Raw genomic sequence first — 18,981 nt, 5'->3', positions numbered from 1 at the left:
TCATGATAATTTGTAGTTATGCAGCAAGAAAGGAATATTCCTGACTTAGACAAAGTGGGGGAACCCCCCCCCCAAATATGAGCACTAAGAAAGAATAGTCTGGTAGTAGGATTTTGTGTTATTTGGAGCACCTGGAGGGGAAATGAGGAATAGCCAGGGGTGGTTTAGATAAAGAGAGGGTGTTGTGTCCTGTGGGGTTTTGTCCACCATATTAAGCAGAATGACACTTTCGTTGTGAACGTGGAGAAACTTCTTGAGAGTTTAGGCCAGCATGTGGCAGAATCACGTAGTGCCCAGTGACAGTGAGGATGAATGTGACAGGTGCGAGACTGCTATTGAATAAATGCCAGCAAAAGAGGAGGACATTTTCAATAGGGATACAGTGCTATTTGAGATTGGGAAAAAACACAAACAAAACAAAACAAAACAAACAACGAAGGGGCTGGCCTGCCACACCCATACAGAAGCAAAACAAGAAGGAAAGAGAGCGAGGGACTAGACCACACACTGGTACAACAAGCCCTGAGGATGGTGTTCCTGCAGAGCTGCTAAGGCACAGAAAGGACTGTAGGGCTGACAACAGCTCGAGACATGAGGTTCCCTTGCTGGAGCATACTGCAACAGAGGGAAAGAGTGGGGACACATGATGGGGAGTGTGTCTGGTCTGACACCACCCCCACCTCCACACACACATAGTGGGGTGAACCAAGAGGGAACATAACAGATCAGTAACAGGAGCAAAGTCAAGCCACAAACCCCCTGAGGAGCCCTCAAAATAGACTTCAGGTTAGGAGGGGTAGTTTCCAGAACCCCCCCCTCCCCTCCAGGACCGGTGGGGAGATAGTCATACAGGTCAGTGGATAGACCTGGAATTATGAATGGTTTTTTGTTTTTGTACGCTATGAAAGAGAGGGAAGAGTCAGATGATTCTCAAGTTCCTAGCTTAGATGACCAAGCTAGACCTGCAGTACTAGTGGACCTGTAGTACTGCCCATGAGCTCAACATAAATAGATGAGGGTGAGGAGAGGGATTGCCGGTTTGAAATGTCCAAAGGTTAACCAAGAAGTGATGACTTGATAGATTTTGTGCCAACTTGGCTGGGTCAGGGTTCTCAGTAGTTTGGCAGTAATGCCCCATAGTGCAATCTAATACAATGTAATCAACTCCATAATGGGATTTAACACAACATTCTGACTCTGTGAGTAGCATGCAATTGCGATGGAGTACAGGCCCCTTTACCAAGTCACAACCTTGATGCAATTTGAAGAAAGATTCCTTTGCGGGTGTGGCTTGCTTTTCCAAAAAGCAGATTCCATGGGAAAGCTTGTCACTTCTGCTGGATCTGGATCCAGCACGTGGTCCGCTGACCTCCTGGCCACATTGCCTGGTGATCTCAGGAGCTATCAGTGAACTGCTGACCTTGAATTCACTTGATTTTGCATCCTCTAGCCTGTGGTTTTCCTGCTTCCTGCTTCCTCTGCTCTTGTAACAACATGAATCAGGAGAAGCCTCCAGTTCTACACCTGAGTCCTGGACTTGAACAGGACTGAAATTACCTGTATCTCCAGCTGGGTGAGCCATTGTGTGATACACATTTCTTGCTAGGGACACATATAAGCATCAATGGTTTTGCTTGCCTGGCACAGACGGTAAGTGGGTGGTGAAGCATTCACATCCCATCTTCTAGAAAGGAGACTTGCGTGCCACCAGCACAGACAAGGCTGTGACAGGCAATGCCGATACCCTGCCCACATTCTCTGGGATCATTTTCGTGCAAACCAGTTCTTGGCAGGCTCTCTGTGCCTCTTTGTCAGAGTAGCTTTAGAGTGACTTATCCATTTAGCCTATAAACACAGAGCTGTACTTGGGAAGCTAAGTATCTCCAAACAATGACATTAAAAAGCAAAGATATAATTTTGATGGCTAAGGTGTGCCTGACCCAAGCCAAGATATAGTTTTTCAGTTAACTCACATGCATAATAAACCGAAGCTTTAGACTTTACATTTAAAACAAAGGCACTATAAGTTAATAGAAATACAGCATATTCAACTTAAATAAAAATTTCGTATTAGAAAAATAAGTATGTGACTGGTTTTCATCAAGCTAATTAAAAAGGCTCCCCTGCTCTTCTCAGTAAGCAACAATTAGTCCCATAAAAGAAAGGTCCCCATCGTGATTGTCTGGCGAATTACGGTGACTGGCTAGTCTTTAATCGGAGTTACTGTTGCTCTATCTGTGTAAACTCCTGCGGGGACTGCTGAGCCTTCCTGGCCTGTGGGTCCTCCTCCCTGGAACCAGGAATCCTCCTCTCCTTCCACCTCAACTGGGGCGAGTTTAGCTCACATTTATTTTATTTCAAAACCCAAAATCCAAATTCACTTCCATCAATCAAGTCAAGGCTGACTCATAGCTATAAATCCTGGGATCTGAGTCAAGGCACACTCATTTCTAGTCCACTTCTCCAGACAGAACCTCATTTCTGACAGGTTAGCACTGGGCTTCTGAAACGGGTAAGGGGGCATGTGGGCTTTGTTTACTAATTGCCATCGAATCGGCTCCAGATTATGACTCCAGGTACAACAGAAAAGCATGTTGCCTGATCCTCTGCTAGCTTCACAGTCACTATATGCACCAACTGTGGATGCTGAATGCCTTCCCAGCAGGGGTCAGCTTCCAGACCTGTATCATGTAATGTTTTATTGTGATCCATAGGTTTTCATTGGCTCAATTTGAGAAGTAGATCACCTTTTACCCACTTATCCTAGTTCAGAAGTCCTGCAGAAAGCTTTGCAACATGGACTCACTGCTGACATCGTAGTGTGAGCAAGCAAACTACCGCAGCATGACCACGCGACAGACGGGTGCAGAGACGTGCCTGCATTTGTAAACCTCAAGGGAAAATACGGCTGATGTCCTATTTTCTAGTGGGGCAGGAGGCAAGGGAAAGGAGAATGGAGAAGGTTGGAACTCAACCCTGAAGACAACGAGAGAAGGGCTGGGCAGGGAATAATGGAGGGACTTCTGCGTGGCCGGAGAGCTTGCCCCCTCAGGCATCAGGAAGAGGAGCGGCAGGGGCCAACTGGGCCGCCAGGCTGGAGTGGGCACTCCAGGGAGGCGAATCTCTCCAGGAGGCAGGCTGGCGGAGCTGAGAAGGGACGTGCTCCCACATGTGCGTGGGAAAGACGGCTACATTAGTCAAGGATTAGATGCGAAACTTTTAAGAAAAATTTCAGAGGCAAAAAGTTCACCTATTATAAAGAGAGAGTTTCTGTGTAGATTTTTTAATGGGGAAAAAAGTCTTCATATTTTAAATGGAAGTCTCGTGCTTCGGCATCAAGCCTGTGCACATGGCATTTATTCCATTTGGATGAAGGACAGAGTTACAGACACGGCCTTCCTTTCTCTCTTGCTGGGGGACGTCTTCGTTACTGATGGGCCAGGTATTCAGGGTTTGAAAGGCAGGGTGTGAGGTCCTCATTTATCTAAAATCATGTCAGCTGGGGAGGCAGCAAGTAAGAGAAGAGTCCAGTCGGACGCTGCTTGTCAGCACCTCTTTAGCATGATGTATTTTAACATTTTTCTCAGCATGAGCTTGACATTAACAATGAATTCAGAAGAAAGGAGAAGAGATAATAAATCACAAACAATAAAAAGCAACAGAGATGTCTTCCGACCCCGATGCTGTAGCTCTCCAATCCCGAGGGGGCTGTCAGACTGCTAACTGAAAGCACTTAGAGAGATGCCGGAATCGAGCGGGGGCCCGGGAGACAAGAGACATAGAAGCTTTCCCGGCATCCTCTTGGGCAAGAGTCATGAGCGCTGCTCTGGTCCAGAAGGAAGCCTTAAGGACAAGAGCGCGTGGAGAGGGGGCCGGACAGGGGCCACCAGCAGTAAAGTCAAGCCTTATTGGCGGTTCTGCCCAGGGCTGGAGGAGAGCGGAAGATGGGAGGGGCATCCGAAAATAAACAAATGACCAGGGGCTTAGCGTCAGGAATGTGAACCCTAACAATCTGAAGTGACAAGCAAAGCGCCATATGTCAGGAGCCTGCAGCCTCACCACAGGCTCCTCGGCCAGCAAAAGCACACACCAGGATCAGCTGCAACCAAATCAAACTGAGGACGAAGCGAATCCAAGTGAGACTTGGTAAGGCCCACGATCCAGCACTGGAATGTATAGGACAGATAAAAGGGAGACAGCGCCTATGAATCAATGAAATCAGTGAGGCCGAGCCAAACAAAACTGCCTACTTTGTTTTCTCACCTTGTCCATACCCCAGTATCAATGAGTACAACACGCAGTGTCCTCTTTATTGTCAAACTGTTTTACTGGCCCACACCGCACATATCCTCGGACACAATCACGCAGTCATATTAAGAGCATTTGTGCGATCACCACCACAATTCATTCCAGAACATTTTCTTCTCATACTCATTGTTGTTACCTCCCCATTGCCCCTTCCTCTCTATCCTTCCCTGCCATGCGCCTTGGAAGTGATCAATCCAGTTACTATCTCTGTGGATAACAATACATTCTCTTTATTCCCAACATCTTTTTAAGTAAGCAGAGAAAGGTTGTCATGTGTCAAAAGAAAAAGTTGCTTCATCCAAGGATACCTATTTTTAAAAAATAATCAAAATGTTTTCTTGTGGCAACAATAACTGTGGACAATCACTACCTGCTTCCACATATTTCCATCACGCTATTACTCAAGCACCGCCTTCTCATTTCTCTCTCTCACTTTTACCAGCTGCGTAGCCACGAGTGAATTCTGGCCTCTATGCACATACATATTTTGAATATGTCATATAAATGGGATCATACAAAATTTGTCCTTTTGTGACTAACTTGTCTCATTCAGCATCATATTCCAAGATTGATTTTGTAGCATGTATCAGAACAGCCTATCTCAATCTGATTAGAGAACATTTCTTTGTATGGCAGTATCATATTTTCCTTATCATTTGTTGGTACACACTTTTAGCTCTGTGACTAGTGCTGCAAATGAACCCTGGTGTACAAGCATCGAGTTTTGTTTCCGCCTTCAGTTCTTTTTGGGTAGACTCGTATACCCAAGAATTGCTGGGTCATAAAGTATTGCATTGGGTAAATCTTCTGCACAAGACCTTTTTAAGGGGTGGCAAAGCAGAGATGTTATTAAGTTGACCCTGACCCCCTCATCTGCATGTGAAATTGGGCACTGAAGAAGAAGGGCCAAAACAGAACTGATGTATTTGAATTATGGTGCTGGCAAGGAGAACTGGATTACCAAAACCGGCCAAAAGAACAACAACAATAACAAAATCTGTCTTGGAAAAAGTATGGCCAGAACTTCTGCTCCTTAGAGGCAAAAATGGCAAGACTTCTCGTATGTCAGACCTGTCGTCAGGAGAGACCAACCTCTGTTGAAGGACACCATGAGAGGTCAAATAGAGGGGCAGTGAAATAGAGGCAGGCCCTCGACAAGCTGGCTGGACACAGTGGCTGCAACAATGGGCTCAAGCATAAGAACAATTGTGAGGCTGGTGCAGGGCCAGATGGTGCTTCATTACTTCACAGCAAACAACAACAACAACAAGGTAGCTCTATAGTTAGCTTTTTGAGGTACTGACAGACTATTGTCCATAGTGGGTGTACCATTTTATAATCCCATCAGCCACGGGTGAGGTTTCCAATTTCTGCACATCTTCACCAACACTTGTTATCGTCCACTTCCTTCCGGCAGCTTTCGTGTCTCTCAGGGGCTTAGGATACCAGTAGTTGATAGATATAGCAGTGTATATAGGAAACTGCATGCTAAAACACACACCACTAAATGCAACTTTGAGCTCCTTGAAGGTAGGGTTGCAGTGGTGGGGAAAGAGACTAACTAAGCCCCCTGTGTTTAACCCCCTGCTCTGTTCCTTGTCCACCGCATCCTGTTGTCCACTGTGTTGAGCCTTTCTGCGCAAAGAGGTGAAACCACGAAGAGAGATGGGAAAGGACTGGCCAGGAATATGGAGAAGTTGAGAAACCAAGAAGAGAGAAGATTTTTAGGAAGAAGGGGTCAACCCATGGGGAAGGCTAGTTCAAAGATGAACACTGTTCACGGCTCCACTGCTTCAGGCCACGCGCGGCCTGTGTCAAGACATGTATCAAGATTTGGAGTGTTCTCGATCTACCCCGTCAGGGCTGTCCAGTAGCTCGGGCTGGGGGGAAAAGGAGGAAGCACAGTCTCTCTGGGCATGGTGCTATTTTTAAGAGACATCATTCCCAAGTCTTTTTTTACATGGGAAAACAAATCCACAAAATCTAGAAACAGATTTTTGTGATTCTTGTTCCTCTTTCTGCTGTCAATAATTTCTAGGTTCTTTGTGTCCATGTAAGGGCAAATTCTAGGTTATGGAGGCAAACCCAAGCAAGACTACATATAATTCAGCATAGGTTCAAAATAAGTGTATCTGATAACAATATTTTCCATATTGCTAGAGAAAAAGTCTTTCAAAAGTCAGTTTAGAGTTAGCCTACATTTAGGCTAAAACAATTTATGAATAATAAGACAAAGAAAAACAAATGCCAAAATAAACCTTCTTGCACAAGGGTCTAAAAATACTGTATTCTTTCTCCCTGCTCCAAAGACAAAGGGAAAATCTTGGCTGTCAGAAGCTGGATTGGTCACAGCTCCCTGGAAGTCACATGTGTAGTGACTTCCCAAACTACAAGTGACTTTCCCAGGCTCCTTTGTTGCTTCCTCGTCTTCCTCCCATCCCTCTCCATCTCCATTTGCTTTCCCCTCTCCTGGGTGATTTCAATGGGCTCAGAATTTCATAATATTCATAGGTTCAATGTCCAACCTCTCCTTTAGCGAGTCTGACGGCCTTAGAACTTGGAGACACAATGCATCAACGAATGTTAACTACGGTGCTCTCCACCCTGACTTCAAAGGACAACAATCATACAGAACCAAAGGCATCAAAATCTTACAGACTATAGATGGTCACTTAGTTGGGGAAACTGAGCAGTGAAGGGTTTTACACAGTGATGTGGTTCACACACAAATATGTTTTCGTGTCACCCATCTTGAAACAAATGTCTTCTGACTCTCTCCTTGCGCCCCACCATTGCTGTGTTTCCTAACAGACTTTCTCTGACACGTCTGTGATCACTGAGTATCCTTCCTGACCTTCCCTTCGCTCCTCTAGCCCCTTCGGTCTGGCTTCCTCTCTGTCCCTCCTAAGCAGATGCATACATGCTAAGATCACCAACATCTCAGATGTGGTCCAAGCAAAAGGCAACTTTTCACTCGTCATTTGACACCACCTCTCGGGCAGGAGCATCCACAGACTCGGTCACGTCAACCTTTCTAACTCTCTGTCGTGGGTCCCGCGACCCCCAGTGTCCTGGTTTGCAAAGCCTACATGGACTTTCATAGTATCATACTATGGATAGGCTGAATATTCCAACCTCTCGATGAGGCTCCTGACTTGCAGATCCTACAGAGTTCTCAATATTGACTAGTTGAAAACATTTTTCCAGCCCTTGCCTGTCAGTTAGAAGCCTTGGTGGTGTAATGGGTTACACATTGCGCTAACCATGAGGTTGGCAGTTTGAAACTGCCAGCCAGTCTGAGGGGGCAAGATGAGGCTTTCTACTCCCGCAGAGTAGTTACCGTTTTAGAAGAGTATAGGGGAAGTTCTACTCTGTCTTATAGGGTCACCATGAGTTAGAATTGACTCAATGGCAGTGAGTTTTTTTGGTTTTGCCTATCAGTTTGTTGCACTCAGATATCTTGCATATTGCTCAATGCTGGAAGCTATGTCACTGGCATCTCACATGTCAGCAGGGTCACCCACTGTAGACACAGCAGAGCTTCCAGACTAAGACAGATTATGAAGAAAGGGTGGGTGGTCTACTTCTGAAAATGAGCCAGTTAAAACCCTAGGGATTACAACAAAATATTATTTGATATAGTCCTGGAAGGTGAGCCCCCCAGGTTGGAGGCAGTAGCTAACAACAACAGGCATAAGCATGTCAATGGTCTTGAAAATGGTACACGATGGGTAACTTTTCCTTCTGTTGTGCACAGCATTACTGTGAGTCAGAGTCGAACTCAACAGCAATGAGCAACACTGGCCATCTCAAGTTTAACTCATGCAAAAAGGAAATCTTCATTTTTTTTCTTTCCCTCCAAAGTCAGCTTGTCCAAGAGTCTTCACGACATCAATAAATAGCACCATCACCTATCCTGGACACTCTCATTTCCGGCTTTTCTACAAAAACCAATTCTACTGCCAAAATGTCTCTCCAAATGGTCTGCTGTTTGCTTCTGCTGTGGCCTCTGCAGGCCCTTTTACATGGTCTCCTGCAACTTGCTGCCTCTTCTCGTCCCCGTCTGCTGCCTACACCTCATTTCCCACAGCAGCTAGAAAAGCACTGTAAGACGCAGGGCGATTGCCAGCCTTCTGCTGAAGGCTCTGCGGCTGCTCCCACCATACTTGGAGGACGGCTTGCCTGGTGCGGCTCCTGCCTGCCTCTTACTGCTCCTTCCACTGCTAAACCCTTTCCGATCTCCGGGTCTTGGTGCTCCTCCCTCCACCAGGCTCCTTCTCGGCCTCTTGCCTCCTCAACAAGTCCCCCAGTCACCCCAAGAATCACTGTGAGTTCCATCCCACCTCTCCCCCCACTAGAATTATCTGTGTGTGCAACAGGGACCTCTGCTAAATAGAAGCTCCTGAGAGCAGGGGCTTTGTCCTCTTCAGCCCCCTGTCCCTATGCAAATGTCCTGCCTGGCACCAGGTTGGAGCCCAGTAAACATTTGCTGAGGAATTAGAAGCATACACAGCAGGGCTGGGCTGAGAACACGGCTCCTGGCTCCAGGCCCACTGCTTCCCACTGCCCCAACCGCTGTTGTCCTGAACAATGGGTGAGTCAGCCCAGCCGCCCGGCTAGCGTGCAAACTTGGGACCTTTCTGTGGGAAGAGCAGAGTCTCACACCCTCATCCTGCAGTGCTGCACACAGCCAGTAGCCAGCACCCGGAGGTCAGGCCAGGCTATGGTGGGTTTCCACCAGGCGTCTGTCTGGAGGAGAGCTTCTGTCAGTGGTCACAAGGAGTGGAGGATAACTCAAAGCACAGGGCAACAAAACTGGCCAAGGCAGGCTTCTGCCAGGAGGCAAACTGGCCTTCCAAAGTGGGAGAGGAGAAGGAGAGCCCCCAGGATGGCCCTCCCTTCCCACCTGTCTAATTGTTGGCTGATACATGTGACTCCAGGTCAGACAGAGCAGAAGGCCCAGTTTCTGTCACCATAAAGCCTTAGTGCTCCCAAGGCCTAGGCACAAGGTAGGGCCTCACAGTAGTGAAGGACAAGGTAGTGATGATCAGTGGCAAAATGCTCTCCTTCCATACAGGAGGCAGCTACAGTTCTAGCCAATGCACCTTAGACGCAGTCACCACCTGTACGCCAATGCTCCCGGCTTGCTGCTACGATGCTGAACGGGTTTCAGCTGAGTTTGCAGAGTAGGGTGGATTAGAAAGAAAGGCCTGGCAATCTACTTTCAAAAATCAGTCGGTGAAACTTAGTGATGACAGCAGTTTGATCCCATCACAGAGATGGAGCAGGAGCAGGCAAAGTGTCATTCTGATGGGGATGGGGTCCCCATGAGGCACAGGCCAATCCGAGGCTGGCAACTGAACAGAACAGTAAAGACACTGAGAAAAGCAGACAGTGACAAGTATGACAAAGAGTTACCCTAAACATGCTGTAAGGCACAGCATGAACGAAAAGCAACAAACAAACCTATCATGCCGGGAGCAAAATCCTCCCACAGAGCAGGGGTGCGCAGGGGCTGCTTCCTGTTGGGGTACACCCGAAACAAAAGGCCCCCCTGACACCCATCTGTTCCTACTAAACACTTGGCGATTTTTCCTAAGGCGGTTTCTCCCTGGGTCTAAAGAGTTACATTCTGCCAGGCCTCCAAAGCATGCCTGCAGCCCCCAGGTAAAGAGACTACCAGAGCTTCAATTAGGTCCAGAAGATAGATGGTGTTGTGGTTCCTTTTTTCCCCTAAATGGTGACACCAAGCCGGAAGGAGTGTCAGAAAGTAAGTCTAAGCCCAGCCCCTGGAAGACTCAAACACAGCAATCTCTGGGAGGATGAGTCATCTGGATCATCAGATGACCCAGAAGTGGCTCACAGGCAAGAGGGTGAGAAGCAGAAGGGGAAGGCGACCAGCGAAGGTGAGGCTTTACCTGAGCACTTGCAACTCTTCTGCTGAGTTCTGCACCTCTTCTTGGAGGCGGCGCCAGCGCACACAGGCCCGCAGCTCTTGTTGCTCCTGGGCCTCCAGTGGGGCCAGCTGCTGGACCACAGACAAACACACAAACACATGCACAAAACACAGTCACTGCAGCTTTCCCTGGCCTGGGCAAGAGCTCCCCGATGTGATAGCCTGCTTTGGTTCCAGGGAGGGGTGACACCGTCAGCTCCCCACTCCCTGGAAAGTCAAGGGGACCAGGAGCCTCTGGGTCCCACCAATGAAGAACCAACAGAGCGCTCTGAGGCCCCCACCCTGCTCCCTCCACCCACTGCCCCCCACCCCACAACCTTGCCTGGCCTGAGGGGCTGGCTTGTGGGGGGAGGAGATGGGGGGACTGTTTCTACTTTGATTCCATCCAGCCCTTCCCTGCTTTGTCTTTCTGTGCAGGGTGGGGAAGGTCCCCTTCGTCTCCCTCCCATCCTTCCCAGTCCTCAATTTTGTTAAGAACTGTTTACAGTGGGGCCTGCTAATGAAACCCAGATGATTCTGTTGCACGGAACCAGAGGGGCTGTGTGCCAGTACTCCAACCCCCACCCTGGCCTGGGGCTCAGGATCAGTTGCTATCACTGGGACATGGGAACTGGCTGAGCAGCTGGGGGTCCCCTCCATAGGGAGGGGTCAGAGTGCCCGCTGGGGAGGAGCAGTTCCATAGTACAGGCAGGCACTTCTTTCTCACAGACTCTGGAAAGGAAGAAACCAAAAACCAAACTCACTGCCATCAAGTTGATGCCAACTCACAGTGAGCCTGTAGGTCAAGGCAGACCTGCCCCTGTGAGTTTCCGAGAGTAACTCTTTATGGGAGTAGAAAGCTCTGCCTTTCGGAGCAGTTGGTGGTTTCAAACTGCTGAGCTTTCCAAAATTGGTACCTAATAATTCTGTCCAGGAGCCCTGGTGCTGGAGTGGGTTAATCACTGGGCTGCTAACCGCAAGCTCCGCTGTTCAAACCACGAGCTGTTCCATGGGCCAAAGATGTGGCTGTCTCTGACACACCTGGGGGAAGTGCTACTTTGTTCTGTGGGGTGCCTGCGAGTGGCGTCAGACCCAAAATAGAAGAGAGTAGAACTTCCACCACGGTGTGTCAGAGACAGCCGCACTGTGAGTTTGTATTTTGGGACTAATTCATTTGAAGGAGCCCTGGTGGCGTGGCGGTTAAAGTGCATAGCTGCCACCAAAAGGTCCATGGTTTGAACCCCCCGACCTGCTCTATAGGAGAAAGATGTAGCAGTCGGTCTGGGTACTGATTTCCAGCCTTGGGAAGCCTGCCTGGGAAGTTCTATAGGCGTGGTAATGGCAGAATCACCTCGACGGCAGTGGTTTGGGTTGTGATCGTGCATTCGGAGTCCCTCCCCGGTGCAAATGCTAGCCTCCTGCTAACCCCAACACTGCTGGCTCAAATTCATCCAGAGGTGCCTCAGAAGAAAGGGCTGGTGCTCTACGACCTCAAAATCAACAAGTGACAACCCTGTGGAGCCCAGCCCAGGAGGTGGCATCTACTCGAGGGAACTGGTTTTTCAACAGACATTTGCTGAAGTAGGTCCTGGGCTGGGGGTCAAGGGCAGGGACAGGGCAGAGGTCAGTGAGAGGCAGGTTAAGGAAGAAGACCTGAGATGCCGCCAACATTGGAGGCACGTGTCAAGAGGCTTTCCTGAGGAGGAAGTGGGGTCTGCACTGTCTTCAGGGAGCATGGGGTCAGCAGGAGGGAGGGCATGCACTCCTGGAAATGAATGCAGTGCGGGCCTGGAAAGAGTGTGGGGAATGGGGTCAGGGTGGGAGCAGGTGCCACAGAGGAGGGAGGCAGGGGGGCTGAGAAGCCAGCAGAGGCCAGCCAACAGCAGAGGCCAGCCAACAGCAGATGCTATGTGTCCCGAGGCTGACTGTAGAGCTCCTCCAGCTTAAAGACCTGAGCTGCATGCATTTCCATCGCCTTGGTCAGAGATTCCACCCTCTCCACCTTTCACCCAGCTGCCTAATCATCAGTGCTTGCAGGGTACAGACTCCTACTGAGGGACGTAAGAGCCTTGTCACCTAAGTGCCCTCAGGACATACCTGCAGAGCCAACGCTGAGAGGAGGGTCAATGAAGCAGCCAACTCTTTCCTGCCCACTGAGGGCCTGCTCTGCTTGGCAGGCTGGTGTGGGCCTTTGTCAGAGACAGCACCTGTTCAGCAGTTCGAAACCACAAGCTGCTTCATGGGAGAAACACTGGGCTTTCTTCTCTGGTTAACAGTTACAGTCTTGGAGGCCCAGAAGAGTCACTAGGACTCAGCTCTGACTTGAAGGCAGTGTGTTGGTCATTGTCTATTGAGTTTAATTTTTCTGAAGGGCGCACAAGTAACTCAGCACCCACCATCTGCGACTGCCAAACAGGCTCCAAGTCATGGGGACCCCATGAGTGTGAGAGCAGAACTGCCCTCCACAGGGCTTGCCATCCTTGGCTGCCTGCAAGCTGAGCACCAAGCCTCCTTCCAAAGTGCCCCTGGATGGTCTGGCACCTCCGCCTCCAACCTTTGAGTTAACAGCCTAGCCTGTTCACCATTTGCATTCCCCAGGGGCTCCCGTTGAAGGAACAAATGGCCAGGAGTAGAATTTGATGCTGGGTAAGAATTGCATGGGGTCATCTTACACCTACCTGTTGTGCTTCAGCCCAAAAGACGTCTTCCAAGAAAGTGGCAAACCCTTCACTGAGCCACTCCTCGGTCCAGTCTCGGGCCCCGATGGCCAGGCCAAACCAGGAGTGAGCAATCTCATGGCACAGTCGGATCCCACAGAGGTGGCTGCCTCCAGTCACAGCACTCTGGGAGAGGAAGATGAGGTGCGGGCTATGGGTGAGAGGGACAAACAGGACGTTCTGTTAGAGCCTGCCCGGAGGCTGCTGTCCGTGCCCTGCAAGCCCATTATCATCGTGTGCATGCCAGAGCCTGACCCCTAGGCAAGTGGCAGTTTACGTTTCTGGCAGACGCTCGGGTGGCTGTTCCTGCCAAGCAGTTGTTCCCATCATCAAATGGCTGTTACCTGTAATAATAGCTGAGATTTTACAGTTTTTTTGTTTTAAAGAGTTCAAAGCTCACAGAAAGCATTAATCTGAGACCTGGACTGAAAAGGGCAGGCAGGTGTGAGAAACGGGAAGCCCAGGCTGCTGGCGGGGGTGGGGGGGGGTTGGGGGGGTGGGAATGGTCAAAGACCACCTGTCAATCAAAAATCTGAGCAGCTTAAAGACAAACGGAGGAGGACTGGAAACATCTGGAAGAATGGAAGCAAACATTTTCCACTTCACACTGGGGCTGGTCACTGAGCCACCAAACCAACAGGTGCCAGAGGTACATAAGAGCCGAGTCTCCTAGGACACAGGTATCCAGCCGTATTATCTCTGACCTGGATGTGATTACACTCACAGACATAACAAGATGATGCTGAGAGAGAAGACCTAGAGCGAACCCACCCAGGTGCACACACAGCCCCAGGGCTGGCACCGGCCTGCAAGATTTAACTAATCTCATTTTCAATCCCTCCTTTGAAAACCCCAAGCACCATGATTAGAATTGCAGAGATGAAATGTGGGGAAGGAAGACTGAAGAAAGAAGAGGTGAACAGGATAGCCCCGACGCTTCCCCTTTAGCCTCCATTGTTTGCCTAGGACTTGCTGACAGCCTTCCTCATGAAGAATGTGCTCTTAAAACAACCAGCCCCAAAGCCCCTTTCCCTTCGATTACATAGAAACGGCTGTAAAGCCTTCCAAATCAAGAAACCAAAGCCATGCGTGTGTCCTTGTGTTGTAGCCACCCAAGCCAATGCTGCTTGCAGAGTTTCTTCCACCCCAGGCCCACCTGAGCGATTTCCCCTGCACAGCACTGCCCGCTCCGTTTGATGGGTTCCACGAAGGGCGGACAGGGCCGTTTCCACAGGGCTTCCTCACAAATGAAAAACCCTCCCCAGGGCTGTCTGAAATTCCAGCCTCAGGGGAGCCCCACCCAGAGGCGCCTTGGAAAACAGGTGGTCCACTTCCCCAAATCAGCCCCTAAAAACCCCTAGAGCACATGAGGGGCTGCCATGAATTGATTCCATTGCAACCAGTTTGTTTTCAGGGAGAGGGCATTTAGGACTGAAGGGTGCAACCTAACAACTGTCAATGGGGTTGTTTGTGTGCTGTTGACTCAATTCCAATTCACAGACACCCTACAGCACTGAGTAGAACCGCCCCCAGATGATTCCGCAGGCTGCCATCCTTACCAAAGCAGGCCCCGCCTCAGCTTTCTCCTGTGAAGTGGCTTGTGGGTTCAAAACACCAACCTTGTGGTTAGCTGCCGAGTGCTTTACCCATTGCACTGTCAAGGCTCCTTCTGCCAACAGTTGGGAGCACTGACACAAGAATGAAAAGAATAAACAAAACCATTAAACCGGCCAAACGACAAAATGGTCAGGAAGGAGACAGATGCCTAAGTGCTAATAAGCTGCTGGTGCTGAGAAAGGCACTCCTGTTGAGAAGACAAGTGGTGCAGCCTGGCAAGAGAGCAAACGCCCTCCTGCTCTGGCATGGGCAGCACTACAAAGAAAAGCCACAGAAACACACCCGGTAAACAACATTCCAGACATACTCCTGGCAGCCATTCACCCTTTTGGCTAAAGCAAAACAGAAGTAACTTCAGGCTTTATAAACAGACTTAAAGACAGAGTTGCGTTGGAAGGATCCCCCAGTCAGGCAGCCAGCCAGAAGGTGCACCAGCAGTCCCACACTGTCTCACTGACCCAGCAAGGCTGGACGCACTGAACACGGATGGCACGGCAGACCACTGAAGAGAAAGCCCCCAACAGTGGTCCAGAGTGGCCTGCCCAGGCCCATCTATGCAAATGAAGTCTGCCGGGCTCGGCAGGCGGACACGAGAGCAGCTGCGTGAGGGTGGCATTTCATCTCTTTGCCCTTTCCTGTCTCCCGCCTGAGTAGTCTTTGTTGTCTCCAGCATATGCCCCTCACGCCTTGGCAGTAGCCTGGAGACACCATCACCAGCCTTGGTGCACCAGGGTGGCCTTAGCCTTGCTGGAGCCGAACCTAAACTTCCCCTTCCTCTCTGCAAACCTTTCTTCCCAGGGGAGGGATCCATGGATTCCCACTGTCCTGGTCTGGAAGGAAGGCTATCCAATGACATACAAACGGCCCTGGTATTAGTGGCAAGCTTTCTCTCCAAGGCGCAATTTTCAAGCTGAGAACCAGACCCTGCGCCCCTCTGCAGCCCGCTTTGCCCCTCTAAGGAGGAAGGGACTATCAGGGCACTCTAGATGCCGGGTTATATTCCCCTTTGAAGAAAACAACTTCTTTCTCCAAACCAAACGGAAAACATGGAGTGCAGTTTTGTTTTTTCTTTTTAAACAAAATTCTGACATAAAAGGGTCAATAGAATTGTCTTTCCGGGAGACTTTCCTTCCCTCCTTTGACCCTATCTGCCTGCGTTACTCATGTTAAGCAGAATGGCTAAAGCTCTCATCTTAATATTTTCAACAGCTTTTCCTCAGGAATGGGTAAAGAAAATGAAAGTCAACTTCGTGGAATTACATGAGTCTCTCTCACCAACACCATCATTTACCGAGTGTCCACCTTCAAAACAGACCGAGTTCTTAGAATTTTCTCCTCCGACCTTTCACTTGATTTATGTGTCTTAGCGTAGCTCCTTCCTCCAACCCACACTTCTCAGAACTTTCTTCATGGTCCCATGCAGCCTTCTGGAGATCACAAAGCCCACTGTAAGACAGGGGTTTCATTTCTTTCCCCTTCAAGGGATCTGTGTCAACTGCCTCCATAATGCTAAACTGCTGACTCGCCGTCATTACAGAACGTGCCTTCAGAATGGATCCTTTTTTAGTTTTACTTTTTTTTTAAACCACAAAGCATATCTTGCCCCAAATGAAGGTGAGGAGGGGGTGGAGTCCCAAATGTATTCTCTTCAGGTTTCTCTCAGAACTCACCAACCCTCTTGCTTGGATGAGGGGGTTTCAAAAGGTTTGCAGGAGAATTCCATAATCTTTCAATTCCATTTTTCCATAGACTTTTGTGTGTGTGTCTTTAAGTATTCTTTTTTTTTAAATGAATAAAAAGTCAATCAATTCCTCAGTTTTAGCAAGCACATTTGTACATTGGTTGCCGTCCATGGACTTTCTGAAGTCCCCTGGTCTTCGCAATCATCAATTCTCTCTTGTTATAAATGACCGGAAGGAGGCAGGGGGAAGATGCGTGTTCTTCCTCCTCAGGGGACCACTTACACAGCCACCGTGGCCTCTTAGACAAAAGACAAATGGCACTACTGCGAGGCCACTGCCTTGCCCTTTTGAGATTAAAAGTACCATGTCTGCTCTGAAAGTAGCTTCTCAAGGCTGTTCTTAAACTACCCACCGCCTAGATTAGAAGGCTGCGCCCTTTAATTTGACCCATGCTTCTAGCAGAGGAAGGAGTGCCTCACTACTCCCAGGAGCTGCCCCAACCCTGCAGGAGGAATTCAATTTGGAGCGGAAATGGAGAATTTCATCAGATCTTAAGTAGGGACTGGGGTTTGATTTATTTCTGCTTTTCCCAGGGAGACCTGGCTGGCTTGGCCTGTGGTACTGCTTGGGGAGTGACGCAGCATTTTACTGGCTCCTTATGGGAGTTGCTACTACAGCCGGCAGGGCAGGTTGCAAAGCGGAACCAAGAGGACAGGACATTGCTTTTGCTTAGGGACACGAAGCGCCCCAGGTTGCCCCCTCATGATTCTGGAGCAGGTTCTCCTTCTCCTAACTGGGCCTCATCTTTGTGCAGATCTTTGTGCGGGGCATTCGGGAAACAAGATTTATCTCTATCAAGCCGGAGTTTCTGGTGGGTTACAGGTTTTTCTCAAGTGCAGCAGCAGTGGGGCCCAAGGTCCCATTAGAGAGAAGGAAGAGCTTACAGCGAGGAAAAGGGAGGTCCGTTTCTCTCTAAAGCCAAGCCACTATGGGATTCTAGGGGTCTTGAATCAAATGAAAGAACCTTTACTTGGTGATTTAATGCCCTGCGAATTCCATTTAGAGAACTGAAGAGGGACTCAGGGTAGCCCGGAGCAATCAGCAAGCATCCAAAAGGGAGGCCAAGCCCCAGCACCTCCTCAAGGTTCACAGCAGGGCCTTCCCCCTCTTTCACAGGGTGTGGAGTGACATAGGCCAGCACCTCCACCAAGTGTTGACACATCAAGTGCAGAGCTCCTTCATCTTGGTCATGAAATCCCTTAGCCACCCCCACCCCTTTCTGGAGACAGTCTAATGCAAGTGATTCATCTGGTGTCTCAGAGGCAGAGGGATGGCCCAGAAGACCTGAGGGGGTCCTTTCCTCCCTTCTGGCTCCAAGTGTGGTCTGTGGAAAAGAGTTACCTCCCATTTCTCCTCTGGCACCCACTGTACCTACCTATACCTAGTATGACCCTTAAACTAGAGGCTATACGCCCCAAACCAAACTAAACCAAGCTCACTGCTACTGAGCCATTGCTGACACACAGAAATCCCCTGAGGGGGCCTGAGACTGTGACTGCTCATGGAAGTAGAAAACCCAGTCTTTTTCCTAAGGAGCTGCTGGTTTCCAAATGCTAGCCACACACAGGTTGAAGCCCCTCCCCCCTGCTGCCTCCCCCCGCCCCCTACAACCACTACACCACCAGGGCTCTTAGGAGGCTATACTGGATGAGGGAATATTCTTTGGGATATAAGGGACTTTCAGTAGCCTTCGGTGAAAACCAGCTCGACAAACTTGAAGAAAGCATGACACTTCTGATGATTTTAACATATAGGAAATGGGGTCTAGGTTTGAGGGAAAGGACTAGCCAGCACTATTCATTGTAAAAGAGGTTGAATGATCGAGTCCACCCAGAGGTACATTTGAAGAAAGAACTGTTGAAAACCCCACCTATGAAAACAGCTCTACTCTTGTAGTAGAGATTAAATTCTCATGGGCTTGATTTGTAGACGGCTGTGGTCCACAGTGGGAGCCCCAACTCCTTAGTTTTGAGTCTTGATATAAGGTCTTTCTTAAACCAGCAATTTGGCTAGGACTCCCAGGAAAACCCAGGGAAGGGGTCATTTTGTTCTCAGGATTTACACAGAGAAACAGGCAACATGCCTGGGTGTGTTATAAATGACTCACCCCAAACAGTTTCATGTGTGCTTAGGCTAAAAGTTGGGGGTCCTAAAGGCTATGACTCAGGGTTGCATGATCCTGAGTCATACCCCAATGACCACGTGGTCAGGTGGTGGAAGGTCCAGAACCAGTCCTATAAATGGTTAAAACTGTAATTGTGTGTCAGACAGGGCAAGATATGACAAAATAATAATTTACAAATTATCAAGGGCTCATGAGCTCATGAGGGAGGGGGGAGCGGGGAGGGAGGGGGAATAAATAGAAGACCTGATGCAAAGGGTTTAAGTGGAGAGCAAATGCTTTGAAAGTGATGAGGGCAAAGAATGTACAGATGTGATTTACACAATTGATGTATGTATATGTATGGATTGTGATAAGAGTTGTATGAGTCCCTAATAAAATGTTTAAAAATTTTAAAAATCCAAAAAACTTTAATTGTGTACATATCTCCCCAGCATGGTCTTTCACTGCATCTGCAGTACTGCCTACAACAGTGCCACCATTCATGAGCTTGTGATGGTTTCCTTTTGTCCATGATCTACAGAGCGCTGGCCTCGAATC

The 18,981-nt window shown here is 49.0% G+C and overlaps 1 protein-coding gene across 3 annotated transcripts in view; it reads right to left on the bottom strand.

The window, feature by feature from the left end:
- AOPEP (aminopeptidase O (putative)) overlaps positions 1–18,981 on the bottom strand; it is a 502,851-nt gene that overhangs the window by 199,396 nt on the left and 284,474 nt on the right. For all 3 annotated transcript variants that reach the window (XM_075549788.1, XM_075549790.1, XM_075549789.1), the window contains exons 6-7: positions 12,922–13,111; positions 10,227–10,333 (exon numbers count right to left, since the gene is read on the bottom strand). In XM_075549788.1, the coding sequence (XP_075405903.1) occupies positions 10,227–10,333; positions 12,922–13,111 (297 nt within the window). The remainder of the gene's footprint in view (positions 1–10,226; positions 10,334–12,921; positions 13,112–18,981) is intronic.

Source organism: Tenrec ecaudatus, chromosome 5, assembly GCF_050624435.1.
Source record: "Tenrec ecaudatus isolate mTenEca1 chromosome 5, mTenEca1.hap1, whole genome shotgun sequence".
Taxonomy (NCBI): Eukaryota; Metazoa; Chordata; class Mammalia; order Afrosoricida; family Tenrecidae; genus Tenrec; species Tenrec ecaudatus.
Note: the sequence above shows the minus strand (reverse complement) of the source record. Positions and strands in the feature narration are given on the sequence as shown.